The 16,861-nt window shown below is 36.5% G+C and overlaps 1 protein-coding gene across 7 annotated transcripts in view; it reads left to right on the forward strand.

Annotated features, from left to right (window-relative positions):
* CEP128 (centrosomal protein 128) overlaps nt 1-16,861 on the forward strand; it is a 432,903-nt gene that overhangs the window by 172,919 nt on the left and 243,123 nt on the right. For all 7 annotated transcript variants that reach the window (XM_068557945.1, XM_068558268.1, XM_068558193.1 and 4 more), the window contains 2 exons: nt 7,726-7,902; nt 12,444-12,503. In XM_068557945.1, coding sequence (XP_068414046.1) covers nt 7,726-7,902; nt 12,444-12,503 — 237 coding nt within the window. The remainder of the gene's footprint in view (nt 1-7,725; nt 7,903-12,443; nt 12,504-16,861) is intronic.

The following is a 16,861-nucleotide window of genomic DNA, read 5'->3' on the forward strand; positions in this document are numbered from 1 at the left end:
AAGAGAAATACATCATAATTACAAAATGGTCCTAAAAGTTAATGAGTGCATAAAATACCCTTTAGAGGCATTTTTGTTTCCAACTGTGAATATTAATTTCTAGGAATGTATCCAATACATATCCTAACACCTTTTTGATTGTGCTGCCAATGATCTTTGTATTGCTCAATATTCTCCTAGAAAAAGATACTAAAAAGCCTGAGGCAAGAATAATTTCCTTAAATGGGGTTAGAAGTTTAAATTTGAATTTCCATTTTTTGACTTCTGTTTTATGGATAGCTTTCCTAAGCCTGCCTGAGACCAGGTTATAGATTGGAAAGTCTTCCACACTCAAGTTTTAACATGCATCAAATCATCTATCCAGTTTTCTAATTATGCCATTACTTTTTTCAATTAACTCTACTGTTTTACTAATGCTCTTAGTTCTTACTCTTATATACTATTAATCATAATTTCTTCCCTCCTTTGAAGGAAATAGTATAAAGTATATACTTACAGAGGAGAAGGAAGTGTATATCTAACTCAAAAAATAGTAGCATTTTGATTTTAATCTTCTAGTAGGAATTACAGTGTTCTTTTGCTTTCTAAATGCATGTAAAGAACTCTCTTATTCTCTCACACATAGACCTATACGTAACTCATCAGCAAATCTTATTAGCTCTATCCTCAAAATTTATTCTGATTTACTTCTTACCACTGACAGAGCCTTCACTTTTGTGACATCAGCTTACTTTGATGGTTAAAATAACCTGCTACTTACAAGATGCTTGCCCTCAATGATTTGACTAATTAATATATTACCAAAACAAACTTACTGAGACACAAGAAGTTATTGAGTTTAGAGATTCTGTTTTTTTTTTCTTCGTTGTTGTGTAGTTAGGGACTACTATGCTTGGCACATAGAGAATACACTAAAAAAAAAAAAAAAACACTAATGGAATGAATGGAACATAAAAGGATATTTATGTTTCAGAAAGATTTATCGATTGACTGCTATGTGAGCCACTCTGTTAGATGCTGGGATTTTTTTCTCTTTTTTTAAATTTACTTTTTATTGAGCTAACATTGGTTTATAACATTATATAAATTTCACGAGTACAGCTCTCTACTTTTGTATACACTGCAGCGTGCTCACCACCAAAAAGTTAGTTTCCGTCTATTGCCATACAGTTGATTACCCTTTACCCATTTTGCCCTCCCTACCAGTCTTCTCCCTCTGGTAACTATTACTCTGTTTCCTGTATCTATATGTTTGTTTTTGCTTGTTCACTTATTTTGTTTGTTTGTTTTTTATATTCCACATATGAGCGAAATCATACGGTATTTGTCTTTTTCTGATTTGTTTCACTTAGCATAATACCTTCAAGTTCCATCTATGTTGTTGCAAATGGCAAGATTTCATCTTTTTTTATGTATGAGAAGTATTTCATTTTGTGTCTGAGTGCACACACACACACCACATCTTCTTTATCCATTTATCTGTTTATGGGCATGTAGGTTGTTTCCATATCATGGCTATTGTACATAATGCTACAACGAACATAGGGGTGCATGTATCTTTTCTAATTAGTGTTTTTGTTTTCTTCGGATGAATACCTAGAAGTGGGATAGTTGGATCATATGGCAGTTCTATTCTTAATTTTTTGAAGAACCTCTATACTGTTTTCCATAGAGGCTGCACCAGTTTACATTTCCACCATCATTGTACGAGGGGTGCTGAAATATTTAAATGAAGAGAAATAAGATCTTTGCCCTAGAGGAACTCACAGTCTGTTGAGGTGACAGACATAAAAGACACACAGAGTAGTAAGTGCTACAGCAGAAGCTCATACAAAGTGCCGCAGGAACATAGAGAAGGAGCACCTAGTATTCCTAAGAACCGAGGTAACCTGCCTTTGCTATAATAATCACGTGAGTGATGAAGTAGGTGCATGTTATTGGACTTTCATAACAAGTAAAAAAATTCAGTTTATGACCTTCCCTTGTCCTCTTTATTCCAGAGTAGTGTTGGGTTCACAGAGGGCAAAGGATATACGGAGGCTGAATTCATGGGGACTCTTTCAAATTGATCTTAACTATTGATTTTAGAATTGTTCTTGCTTTATTGTGGTTTTAATTTTTTGATACCCATCTAAGTGTTTAATATATAGCCATAATTTTAAGAAATCCATACTCATGTACAATCTTCTGTTTTTAAGAAATGTTTGAAAAAAGTAGTTACATGTGACAGCAATTAATGCATTATTTATTTGTTTGTTGGCTGTTTCGCCAGACAGCTTGAACTGCCGTATAGTAATTCTCCAGATTAAACTCTTTTCAGATTTCCTACGATATCCATAGTAGATCCTTCTCTTTTAGTCATGCTGCAGTTTCTGCCTTGGTTGGCATTTCATATTGTGTCTTAGCTTCCTTGCAGCTGAGTCAGCTCTGTTGGCAGAAGTAATGTGAGCCTTCTTTAGAGAGTCAGATAAATGGCTTCCAGACAGATCCAATTTTTGTTCAGGTTAGTTTCATAATTTGCCTTGTAATGCTAGTATCCTGGATTTAAGGCTTAGGCATGATAGTTATCTTGAGTTACAGAAATATTCTTCCTCAAAACTTTTTAGGTGATGTGTGCAGGACTATAGTTTCAATAAGCCATGCTTCCAGTAACTTTGAATTACATTGCATTAGTTTTAACTTCAGCCCTTAACTTTGATTTCTCTTTTACTGCTTACTCTCTCTCTCTCCTACCCCCTGCTCATGTATTATAGATGGCCTTGGGGCTGAAATATTGCACACTTATTCAAGTTAGTTTTCAGTAAAGGAAAAACATTAGCTTTGTAAATTAATGACTTATTTAGTGGTGTGAGTGTGCTTTATTTGCTATAATGTTTCTCTTAAGGTGTGTGAAGAACTGTTTTCATTTTATGTAATAACCGTATTGGAAATAAAGTGGCTTTTCTGGAATACTTAAGACATTGAAGGAATCTCATAAGCTTTTGCCAAGGAGATAACATTTTGGACATGCTCTAGTTTTATTGAAGTTGTTCTATTTTCATTAAGATTGTGTCTCCTTGTAATCTTTATATAGCCTTTGGGAAAGTGAATGTTCTAATTAGAGGAGCACTTCTTATCCTTTGAATTACAGGTTCATTGATTAAGCTGTGTGTGTGTGTGTGTGTGTGTGTGTGTGTGTGTGCGTACGCGCGTGTGTGTGTACGATGACATTGTAAGTAGTATGATTTTTGTTTCCTTTAGACACAAACGTCAACAATGTAAGCCTTTCCTGTCTTGAAGTGGAAGCTTCATGAAACCTTTGCTGTCTTGACAGTGGAACCGTACCTTGTTTAGTGTGGTATTAGGTATACTTTTTAACGAAAATCTAGAGCAGATTTTATGTGTACGCAGGTACATCTCCAGTATAGAGGAGAGCAGTAGCCCCTAAACGTTTAGGATATTGTGCATGCTTGATGGGTTTTTTCCCCCTTTTTTGTGGTCTATTCTGAATTTGCCAGTATGTCATATATTTTCATTTGTAGTGATAGGGTGATAAGGCTTATTCAGAAATAGTTTTTGAGTTATTCTTTCTACTTTATGACTACGTTAGCCCCCATATAACCTACTGTTTTGCCCAAAGACTTACTTTCAGCTTCAGGTTCAGAGGATTCACCGGTAAAATAACCACTCCACACTTTAATAAGCAAGAAATAAGGAAATTTATTATATTAGTAGTAAGTTACAGTATGAGGACAAGCAATATATGTATATAGAGAGATACATGTACATACATCACCAAATTGGGTGAGCACCTACCTCCAGATCCAAGCAACAGCAATCTGGAGTCCCGGTGTTACAGCATAAGGACAAGCAACATAGCAAGAAATAAATGTATATACATCACCAAACTGGGGAAGCACCTACCTCCAGATCCAAGCAGCGCTGGGAAATCCCTGGAACAGTGATCTGGAGTCCCAGTTGGAAGGTCCCGAGCAGTGCGTCCACCCCACGGCTGAGACTTCAGAGTACTGCTCAAAGGAGTCCTGCTTGTAACGCCAAGCCGCAAGCTGATAATCACCAGCTTACGCGCAAATATGCAGCTCTGGCTATTATCAGAAATGCTTTGCTCTCTGTTCGTAAGTCTCGGAATGTCCACTGAACTGGCCAGATTCCCAAGGCCCAGGAAGCTTCGTGACTTACTCCCTTCCTTATCTGTTGGTTTTCAGGCTTGCTAGCACCATTTCTGCTGACTGACATAGTGCAGCAGTTTGGCACGTAGCTCCCTTCAGGGTCTTTGTTTGGTCAAAGGCCTATTATTGCCTCTGAAGCCTGAACAAGACTATTACCTTCCCTAACACCTACTGACAACTTTTTTGAGTTTTTCACGTTGGCTTTCTAAACTTCAGTTTTGAGAACTCAACCTTTATAGCATTTCAGTAGAGAGCACTAGTGAGGGAGTTGGGACTCAGTTTACGGGTTATTGGCTCTTTGACTTCAGTCAAGTTGCTTTGTCTGAACTTTGGTTTCCTCATTTCATAAAATTAAGGGTTGGGTTTCTTTTCGAAGGTTCTTTCTCAAACTCAGTCATGGTCTAGGACTGATACCCCTCTTCTTGGATCATATAGACTGTCATAGTCAGCTTCATCTATCCCCACCCCCCTACCTGCTGCAAAGAAACTCATTATATTCCCAAGACCCAGGCATCTGTGTCCATTTACGCTGAAACATTGAAGTTGGACTATCTCTGTCTTCCATATTTCTAAATAGTCTCTGAAATACCATGTCTTACTTCTGGTTCTCTTGAAATATGGTAGCTTTTTGTTAATGTTGTTGTAGAATTACTGCTCCCTCTGTTTTCACTAGAAGACCAGGGAATAGCCATAATAGTGCCTAAATATTATCATCTGCCTTTATTAATCTATATGCCCCCAGTGAGATGGTTGATTGAATTAATGTCAGCCAGTTTAACTTCCTCCCATAGAGTTAGCTGTGCTTGCTCCATTGGTAGAGCTATTTCTGAAACATGAAAGAGCGAGAAACAGCTAATTCTCTGGGTGCCACAATTAGTGTTTAAATTGATATTCTCAAGCCAGAAGAATGGGACAAAAGTGTTGAGATTTCAAGGAGAAATTTGTTGGCTCTGTGAGAGCAAGAGCCTTATCTATCTCATTTACTGTATCCCTAGCATCCAGAAGAGTGTACTGCCATAGGAGGCCTTCCATAAAAATTTGTAGAATGAGTGAAGAAATCAAATTACAGTTGCTTAGGTACAGAATGGAAGAGCTTATTTAACTCTTAGATTTAGGGTCCTGAAGGACATGCAGAAAGGATGGAAAACCAGTATGATGCAGTGTTTGAAACCGAGTTAAATAAAAGAACCTGGACCTTTGCCTGGAACATCAGAAGATTTAGTAGGGGTGGAGGATTCATTTATTTACTTTAATTTTTGAGTATAGCACTTAGACTAATGGAAGGATTTTGCGGCTTTGTCAATTACTCTTTTCCTTGAAACTTGAGTTGGTCGTGTAGGTAGGGGTTGGATGACCATCTGTCAGAAATGTCAAAGAAGGGGATCCTGAAAGAACAGGTAGTTGAACCCACTGCTCTCTAAGGTTCATGTGAGTTTATAGCTCTGTGAGTTTCACTTCAAAGGGAGATTGGGCATGGTATGCTGTCTCACAGAGGATAGTGAAGTGGATAATGAAATTTTCAGTCTTTGTTAAAGTGATTTCAGCATTCTTAAGAATATCAAAATGTAGAAACAGTTTTGTCTTCTTTTTAATGAGGGAAGTAACAGAGAGCACAGAAAAGTGACAGTGGAAAAAGAAAGATGGCTGTGAGGGAAGAGAGAAAAGAAAGATCAATTAGAACAACCTCGTGAATTGCGTGGATTTCGAATATGGACAGTTGTCCCCTAAGTATGTCAGTAACCCCTGATAGAGTATTTTCTTTATTAATATTAACGTCAGCGAGAACACTGCAGGCCTATGTTTGTTTGTATAGAGGAAACCTAGCACACCTCAGTGGCCTTTGAGTATATAGATCTGCATGGTAGTTGATGAAATGATCTTTACAGTATTGAATTTGTCTGCAAAAAATGTTTAAATCACTTATTTAGCAAAGTGGAGGAGTTTAAAGATGACTATAAACATGTTTTGTGGTCTCCTGAAATTATCAGTTTATTAAGGCAGACAGGTGCAAGACCAAATAATTATCTTATAGCTTAGTACATTTTTAAAAGAACTACATGGTATATAATATGCAGTGGAAACATTCTGCATTGGGAGATCAGGAAAGAAAGGAGACTGGATCTTGAAGGGTAAGACGTATAGGTGGGTAGGTGCGTAACAACAATGCCCACATTCTGATCCATGTGGCAGTTTTGGTTCTGATTGTAAACTAATGTAGTTAATTGAGTGGTATTCTAGTGTGTACATTTGTCTCTTGTGAGCTTAGCGTACTCTACTGCTGAAACATGACTCAAATCAGAGTACCAAAAAGAAAAGAAAATCCAGCTCCTAGGTTTGCAAAGCTGAGCTCCAGATCAGGATGGTGTACTCCTGAAGGTAAATGCTGTCTCATGACTGCCAGTTCCATTTTGAAATAGTGCAATTTCAGAGTGAGTTGTTCAGAGGAGATGTGGGCGGAGGAGACATACGTAGACCTACTTGAGAGCTGAAAGTAGTTAAAGTATGAGAGAGTGGAAAGGAGGGAGATGAGGCTGGAGAGAAGGGCTGAAGACAGGTTGTGAAAGGACTCTGTTCTTTTGCGCAGAGGGTGTTTCATTCATTTTTTAAAGTAAGTTGAATTGCAAGGAAATATCATGTATGATTATTCTGCTCGAATGCCATTCCACTTTTCATGATTACTTTTCATTGAAAAATTCTTTGTTATTTTAAATTCAAGCTGGTTTGTTGGCCATATCATCTTCCTGCTTGTGTTGTATTTACTGGGGTAGGTAAGGATGATTAGGCTACTATGTAATGACCGAAGGCATAACTAGCCAGCCATCATGACTTTTTGTTCCACTGTTTATACTTAGAATTCTAGTGATTCTGTTGTTTTCCTCCAAGCCTTGTGTAATACCACTTGAATTTCTCTAATAAATTTTGAATGAAATTGTGTAATCATAATGATTGAGAATTGTTTTGTCTAGGGGGGCCCCCGAGTCCTTGTAATCTCTTAAAGCAGCGGTCCTCAACCTTTTTGGCACCAGGGACCGGTTTTGTGCAAGATGTGGGGCAGGGGGAATGGTTCAGGCAGTAATGTGAGCGATGGGGAGCGGCACTTGAAGCTTCGCTCACTCGCCCGCCGCTCACCTCCTGCTGTGTGGCCCGGTTTCTAACAGGCCGCGGACCGGTACCGGCCTGGGGGTTGGGGACCCCTGTCTTAAAGGGTTCTTTAGAAACCCCTTTTCATTAAGTGTATTTGCTTACTTGAAAAGTACCTCCATCTGCTATCATATTTTCTTGACTCAAAGCATTTATGCAGTGTGACTGCATTTGAAAACTTAAACATCTTAAAAACTGTTTTAATGAGATAAAGGTAGTAGTAACCCTTTTTTTTTTCTCCTGAAATGAAGAAGCACTATCTTATTTGACATTTTGCCTTTTCTAGTGTTTTACTAATATTTATTGAAAGCTGTTTTCTAATACGCCTCTTTGAGTTGGTTGTACAGATACTACATGTGTTTCTTGTCTCCACTTAATAATTAACGTCTGTTTTTATTTCTTATCAATGCCTTAGGAAAAACATATAAACAATGAAGAAGAGCACTCAAGGAGGATGGAAGAGGCCAGATTGCAGCTCAAGGATCAACTTCTTTGTCTGGAGACTGAACAGGAATCCATTCTTGGTGTGATAGGAAAGGAAATTGATGCAGCTTGTAAAACCTTCTCCAGGGACTCAATGGAGAAATTGAAAGTAATTATGAGTCCTCATTGTGCCTTTCAGTTAGTTTCCTAATATATAATTATAAGAAGATTTTAATGCATGGTTACATGGTAGCCACATTTTTATTCCAGAGAGTTTTATGAAACAAAATAATATCTTGCATTTTTTAAAATGAGCTGTTTTATCTATTGCACATTCATGGTAAGAGATAGTATGCTGTTATTCCACTGAATTGCCTGTATCTCACTCTGTAAAAGAAAATGTCTTACAAGGGAAGCAGCAGTTCTGACTAAAACAAAATCCTTCGAGTGAAGAAGCCTGGATTTTGAATTTTTTATTATCACTGGTCATTTTTGTTGTTGTTAGTATATTACTGGCTAACATCGTTTGAGTACTAGTTATATTACAGATACCGTGTAAGTACCGTGTATGCATTCTCTCCCTTAATTGCTGAAACCACCCTATCCTTTAGGTACTCAGATTAAATCCATTTTAGACAAGAGAAAGCAAGGCTTGGGAGGGTTAAGTAACTTGCCCCTGGCCACGTATCTAGTCAAAAGCTAGAACTAGGACTTCAAACATTGGGTGTCCAACTGTGGAGCTTAAACAAGTAACCACTATGCTATTTGCCTTCCCTATTTAAAAAAATTACGTTTACTTTAGTTTTCCTATCTTTAAAATGGATTATTGCTACTCAATATGTAGTCCTAGCGAAATGATAAATAAAAACATGTTAATCATGGATGTTCTTAATTCCTTGAAGGTAAGCACCTCTTTTGACTCTAGGTTCTAGTACTGCTATGTTACATACCAAGAGCATTGCAGTGCTTTAATATGGTATAACCATAATACATTATAATTTAGCCCACCGTATTTATTTCAGTTGATGATATGACAGCACTCGAATTATAGTATTATGCATAAAGGTTTTTTTAAACCTCTTCAGATGTTTCTTCTTATTATTTTGTCATTCATCTTTTTTCTCATGTAAAATATTCTTCCCTTGGACTTTCTTGGTGGCGCAGTGGTTAAGAATCCTCCTGCCAGTGCAGGGGATGCGGGTTTGAGCCCTGGTCCGGGAAGATCCCACATGCCGCGGAGCAACTAAGCCCGTGTGCCACAACTACTGAGTCTGTGCTCTAGAGCCCGCGAGACACAACTACTGAAGCCTGCGCGCCTAGAGCACATGCTCTGCAGTAAGAGAAGACACCGCAGTGAGAAGCCCACGCACCACAACGAAGAGTAGCCCTGGCTCGCCGCAACTAGATAAAGCCCGTGCGCAGCAACGAAGATCTAATGCAGCCAAAATTAAATAAATAAATAAATTAATTAAAAAAAAATATTCTTCCCTAAACTACTTTCCCCTCTTTCTTCCTGCTCTTCCTCTCTTCCTGCCCATCTTTTTTTTTTTTTTTCTTAAGTAATGTTTTAAAGAAAATAAAATGATAATTCTACACTTGTGCCTTAAGATTCAACTGTAAAGGAAGTATTTCAACTGGTAGAATTTGGTGGAGTTGATGGAATTTCTACAATATATATTTTTATATACATTTTTTAAAAAGCTCAGACGTCAATTTGAGAGGACTGGGAGCCAAGTATGAGAAGTAATTGGCTTTAGGGGAAAACCAACTTTCAGTCCTGTTATAATGCTGGTTTATTCTTTTCCCTGTCGAATGATGCTTTATTTAGGACTTGTCTTGTTTACATATATTTAAAGCCTTGAAATCCTAATTTTATCTCAAAGATGTACAGATTAACAATGCAGTATTTATTCTGTATTTAAGAATTTGTGTCAGGATGGCTTGTTTTCAGTCAAGTAGTGATGTAAAAATGGAAACATTTGGATTGTGTTATAAGATATATAAACCTTGTTATGGCCAATTACAGGCTAAAACATAGTGTGCAGATAGCAGATGGCTTAAATATTTTATTTCTTTATGAGGTTCAAATTATACTTCCAATATTCTGAGAAGTACCCTGTTCTTTAATAGGCTTTCAAGAATGCGGTGACTGTGGTAATAGGTCTTTACACCTCTTCCCCTAGAGAAAGACTAATTCAATCTTAGTGATGGGTGGAAAGTAAATCTAAAAGAATGGAAATTCTATTAAGATTTTTTTTGTAAGAATTCTTTTTTTTTTCATTGTGGGTCTCTTTCCATTAATAACTTCTGTTGTTTCATTACTATAAAATTGAAAAAAAAAAAAAAAAAAAAGGAATACTCAAGAACATAACACTTGCTCTCGCCTCACAGAAACCACCAAGGTGTTTGTTAAAATAAAATTGATTCTTTGCTTTATAGTTCAGAAATATAGGGGAGATCGGTGGTCCTTGTAAAATGTTTTCAAAAATGGAATAATTCCAATTATTCCTGGTCATTTGTTCATTTTTGAAATATTGCTCATGAAATTTTCAGCCATTTTATGTAGAAAGTGACTGTCTATGGAATGGACTGCATAATAGATATGCAACAAATGAGTCTGAGAAAAGTCTTTGGGAATATTGGCATTATTTCTAATTATATTTTCTTTTTTCAGTACCATATTTATTACTTATTCCACATTAGTAAGTGCATGCAGTAATTGAAAACCTATGGTTAGACACTTAATAAACCACCACTATTATGAAGCAATTAGAAAAGTGTCTGAATTAAAGATACAGTATTTTCATTGACCAATCTTTGATAATTCCAGAGCTTTTCCCCTAACACTTGGTTTTAGCATTTATTTGTGGAGCATGAAGAGGATAGGCTTTGGACCAAGACAGATGTGGGTTCAGATTGCTAATATATGACCTTGGTTGAGTTATATAATCTCTATTCTCTCTAAGAATTCATTTCCCATTTATAAGTTGGGTTATGATGAAGATGAAGTAAAAATAGATATAGAAGGTGCACATCATAGTGTGAAGTATCTTGCACTTAGTAGATACTCAACTAATGATAGCTATCATTATTATGTAGAGCTTTTTTTGTAGTATACTCATATTACCATGTATATGGCTTCTGTTTCTTTAATCTTTTTATGACAAATGCCTGTTACTGTGCTCTTGTCGTAATAGACTTTGAAGTGTATTTATTGATGATTACATCTTGATATGCAGTTAGTAGTGATAATGGTGTTCTGTATGCCTGACACTGTGCGAACACCCATTTTATTTAATTTATACCTTGGCCTGAGGAGGTAGTTTACTCACTTTACAGATGATAACCTACAGCTTAGAGGAATTAAGTCACACCACTTATAAGTGATCAAGTGACTGTTCTTAAACACTAAACTATATATAAATTTGTAAAGCAAGTCACAAAATATGAACATTGTACGTATCTCAAATTATTTTGGTCTTTAATCTTGAGCGCTATACCTTAGGTCACTGAAGACTTGAGACTGTGACATAGATCAATGAAAAAGAATAATAAAAACATCATAATCAATGACAAATTGACGTTTACAAATATTCAACACGGTACAGAGGTAGAAGAGGAAGAAAACACTATGGTCTAGAGTGATTAAGGGAAATCTCACTGAAAAGGCAGGCAAGGCACAAGAGTTGAGTGAGATTTAGATAATGAGAAACATGGATGAGGGAAAGGTTGGATATAAGAATATAACACTCTTGTGTATGGCACGTGGTCAGCACTCATTATGCATTCATCATATGTCTAAATGAATTACCTAATGATATTCCTTAGGGGAGTGATGTGCACACACATTAAGAAGTATAGAAGTATCTGAGAATAGGAATAGACATCTCTTGCAAAGGGACAGGATATTTTTAAGCAGAAAATTTCTAGGAAAAAGTGATGCAAAAATATCATAGCACAGAGTTCAAAGAAGGTAGGCATTGAGAAAAACTTGTGTTTAAAATTAGGAAGTCATTGACAACCTTTGAGTATAGTTTTATCAGTAATAAGGCAGAACCAGAGGACAAGGGATTTTACAAATGAGTTGGTGTGAAGGAAATCAGAGCAGCTGGTGTAGACAACCTATTTATTGTAGAATTTTGTTACCATCATGAATTACAAAGCGATGTTGGTATGAAGTCATATTGATTAGGTTCTGTCAGTCTGCACAACCATTAATGAGACAAAATGGCCCACATAGTATAAAATTAAAGAAGGAAAAATGAGACAAAGAATTAGGTTTCTGTGTAATTACATCTAACTCACTGTGAAATACATTACCTGGAACAAAACTGAGGGAAAGAAACAAACACAAATGAAGTAAATTGGTTTAAATGAGGCTGCTTGCCATGCAGAACTCCATGGAATCAGACTCAGTGATTCAAGCAGTAACAGCACTTTAAAGGTGACTCATGTCTCTATATGTGAGCTAAATATTTACTGTCAATACATACATACATATATGCATACATATATACATGCTTACATAAATAGGCATGTTAAATAAATAATGGTTTGGAATTGGTTTCGTACTTGGTATGAACTTTCTTCTTTTTGAACCCTTAAGTTTAGAGACTAAACTTTTGGATGTAATGGTGAAGAATTTTCATTTATATAAGTTCACTTCGGAGATATATCTACTTCTAATAGACGATATCCTCTTTCTTGTAGGTTTTTTCATCTGGTCCTGATATTAATTATGACCCACATCGCTGGTTAGCAGAAAGCAAGGTAATTAATCTTTGAATCCTAAAGTTTTCATAATGTTTATGACCTTCAAGGCATCCTATTTGGGCTAGTCATATATTTTGACATATAACTGAGCATATGAAAGCATAATACTTCATTGCTGGGAAAGATATCATTGTAATGCATTCCAGAAACTTGCACGTTCTTTTAGTTTAACATTTAAAAATTAGCTTAAATATATAGGCATGGAATGAGAGAATAAATGACGGTAAGTAAAACTGTTGAAGTATCAAAATTAGACTGTCAGAGAGACAAATTCCTCTGCCTTTTCCTTGGGATAGGCCTTGTCTCTGGAGGTGCACAAAGGTCAGGGCAGCTGTAACCAACCTTCATTTACACATATATACTTATATTCTGATTCTGGAGGGTTAGCTCAAAGCCTGCAAAATCTCTTTGTGGCTCAAGCAAATCATTCATCTCTCTGCGTGTCTTGTTTTCTCATTTACAAAATGGGAGGGGTAAACTTTGTGTTCTGAAGATAACTTTACTTCTTCATGATTCTTTGGCATTATTTAAATTTAGTGGAAGGTAACCAAAAATAAATAAATTGAACAATTTGCTCATTTTAGCAAAAAAGATTCTTCTACACTGTGGGATAGTTATCAGCTATCTTCATAGATCAAATCAACTTGGAAATTCACTAATTTAAATATATAGAGAGTTATGACCATATAAAATGTTGATACCTGTTTATTCAATTATCAATACTTAAGCACTTGCATTCCATTTTAGAATAGTTTTTTTCAGCTTTAAGTTACTAAAATCTTCCATCCCATTTAAATTCTATAAGAAAACCAACTGTACTATAAACCTCACCAATTGTGGTCCAACTTAGGATTTTATTGCAAGAAAGAACCTTTAAGTTTGTACAATATCCTTATTTAAAAATGTGAGCAAAGTGAGGTTTCTGAGAAGGTACGTGACTTTCTCAGTGCCATATAAAGAGTGGGAAAATGTATTACATGCCATGTCAGATTCACAATTAACATTCTTATTATTATGTGTATTACCATTTAAAGTCTTTGTTTATTCAGCCAAGATTTGTTGATTGAGTACTTTTTTGTATACAGACATTGGGGATATTAAGTAAGTGTTAGCAAGCTGTGAAAGTTAATAGGGAAAATGTAGATGTAAACAAATTTTAGAAATCCTTAAAGTGTTTTATATTGTTATAGAAATATGTAAACATTGACAAAGGAACACAGAAGAAGGAAGAACTATGGTGTTCATGTTGGGAGGATGGGAGGGTATGACACTGCCAGCATGTCACAGAAGGCTTCTGCAAAAATACAATGTTTAAACTTAGTCATACAAAAAATATGTAGAAGTACTCTAATTGGCTAAGAAGATGAATATTTTAGTCAACACAGATAAGGCCCTGAGATTCGTGAGTAAGGTACAGGTGGGAGGTGGTGCAAAGACAGAGTTCACTTTTGAAAACCAGATATTCGTTAGAGAAGCCTCTTTAAAAAAAAAATTCTTGATAAGAAACTAACAGTATTATGATTGAACATTGAAATTTACTCAGCCTTATAAAATTTTCTCTTCTACTTCAAATACAGTGATCCCGTGCATACCTAACCATTTTTGGTAGAACCAAATGCAAACTTGTATTTATGCTACCTGTATAGTAAATTTAGAATAGACATGTTTTGCTGTCTCGGAATTTTTTAGCTAGAAACTTGTTGTGCATTAATAAAGCATTTCTCTTTTTTTCCCAACTCCACAATTCTGACAACAAGAGCAATGTACTTGGAATTTTCTTTCAAGTTAAAATCTTTATCATTTCTGAACAGAAAGCTTTCACTGCTGTTGTTCAGTTAAATTATGAGAGCCAGAGATGACTCTTAATCATAGCTCTTTAATTTGGGAGCGAGTGAGCCGTTTTCCCTTATCATTTAATGGGATTGAACTTCCGATCAGACAAGTTTTAACATTCCATGAGGCAACTGTTCCTCTACAGTGTAAAAGGGTCACGATAAGCAATACTACGCTGACCAACTGACTAAGGAGGAATTGACTCTATTTACTAGAAAGATGGCTTAGGTTATTGATGGGCTACAATACTGTAATGCCCGTGAACTATGACAGGACAGCTCTATAAGTATTGAAGATAAGGTCTGAAATCAAAGGACAAAAACGATATGGAAAGTAGAATTGCTATTCAGCTAGTCCATGCTGACATCTTGCTGTATTAGAAGGACCTCTGATGGCATTTGGTAATTGTTTTCATAAATCTGCCAAGTGAATTTCTTCTTTTAGTGTTAATTCTAGAAGAACTAAGGGACTGGGTGGGAATTGTGTCACTGTTGCTTTGTTGGCATTGGTGACATAACATAAACATGAAGCCCAACTAAGAGTTGGACCAGGTTCATAGATAAAATAACCAATGAAGGGTAAAAATAATACATTGCAGGGAGGAAGAGGGTTGAGGTGGTCGTTAAGTTATGCAAGGAGTTCCCATAGATAAAGGATTTGTTTTTGTCATAAATCCTGGCAAGGCATGTAGAGGCCAAATTTTATCCAGTTTAGCAGAGAATTTTCTAAGTAGCTACTATGCCCCAATGTTATATTACATGCTGTGGACATAACGAATGAATTAAGAAATGATGCTCCCTCCTGAGGAACACGTTTTCTCTAGAAAAGTCGACACTTGCGTAGATAATTTCAACATTATATGTAAGAGCTGTAACAGAGGTATGTGAAAGCTGCCTTGGAGGCTGATGTCACAGATAAATCCTGAAGCCAGCCAGGTTAAGAGGAAGGAACATGCATACAGAGTAAACAATTGTGGGAATGGCCTGGAAGAGATACAGCATGATAAATGCAAAAGAAACCCCAGGTGATTTGGCAATACTACATACAATATGAAAATGTGAGTCAGGGAGTGTCAGGGATGAGGCTGCAGAAGGAGGTAGAGATTAGATCCACCAAGAAGAGCATTGTATGCCATTTTCAAAGGTTGGGTCAGCTCTGCATTTAGTGGGGAATCATGAAGGAGTTTTGAACAGGAGAGTGAAATGTTCGTATTCATAGTTTAGAAGCATCACTCTGATAGTGATGTGAAAGGTAGGTTAGAGGTGGGAAGCCCAAAGGCAGGAACACCAGCTAAGAGGTCTTTGGGTGAGACCCAGGACTCTGGTTGAGGTAGGGTGAAAGTTTGAATTTAGGAAATTGTAGAGATTCAGAGGAAGGGACAGACTGAAGAAACATTTTGGTGACAGTATGCAAGTGATGTTTAATGTTATGTCAGAGGCTGATGGAGAAGGAGATGTCCAGGATTTTCCATTTAAGCTAGAAGACTACAGTCAAAGGTTAGTATTGGAATAGACAGACATGCAGGGTCCTAGATAGGCAAGCTAGCAGAAGAATTGGAAGAGTTTCCACCACAGGGATTGATATCCAGAAAGTTCCATCTGGACAGGAATGCCTAAAGAGAAGCAGGGACAAAGGCATAGAGCAGAGTTTAGGTTCAAATCATGGAGAGAAATGAGAAGTAGCAAAGACACTTGTAGTGAGAAAATAGGCACAAATCATCAAATCTAGAGCCATCAGGCACTCACTTTCAGGACGGAACCACAATACTAGCAAGCATCACTCTTGATCCCAGATCTTAACTTATCATTTTATGATAGTGAATAAAAAAGCTGGTGTCAACTGCTCTTCAGCACAATGCAGGAGGCTCAGTACTCTTTTGTTTAGAGAGCACATTTAATTCTGGGAGTCTGGTATTAATTATTCTCTTAAGATGCACAAAATTTATATTCTTCTTTGGCTCTGAATTTATATTCTTCTTTGGCTCTGAAGATCTTTTCCTTCTTGGCCTTTATCCCACTGTATTGAAACTCCCATTTACTCTTCTCCTCTTTCGTTAATCTGTAAGCCTTATGAGGGAAGACCTGTGTCTGTCCTGTTCCTATTGCATCTTCAGTGCTTACCACAGGCTTGGCTAAATGCTCAATAAATATTTTTTTTTAGAGCGTAATTAGGCTTGCTGCATTTTCCTACTCAGGTTACTTCCTCAGCTTAAATATCACCAGTGAATAAATAACAAGCAGATTAGATTTCAGTAAATATGTCAGCTCTCAAATATTGGTTTTCTTTGATCAGTACTGTAAATTTTAAGATTATATAAATAAGAAATATACTTCCAAGTTATTTGGGGATTTTCCTATTTTATCCTATTTGGTATCATCCCAAAGAGTCACGCTTTTTACAGTATCAATATAACGTGTTTCACGCGTTGACAAGCATTTGCTTTTCCCTACTGTTTTTGAAATATTATAACTGAAGCAGCGTTAGAGATTGTGAAGTTTGACTTTCTCATTTTGTAGATGAGA

Source organism: Eschrichtius robustus, chromosome 1 (assembly GCF_028021215.1).
Source record: "Eschrichtius robustus isolate mEscRob2 chromosome 1, mEscRob2.pri, whole genome shotgun sequence".
Classification (NCBI taxonomy): Eukaryota; Metazoa; Chordata; class Mammalia; order Artiodactyla; family Eschrichtiidae; genus Eschrichtius; species Eschrichtius robustus.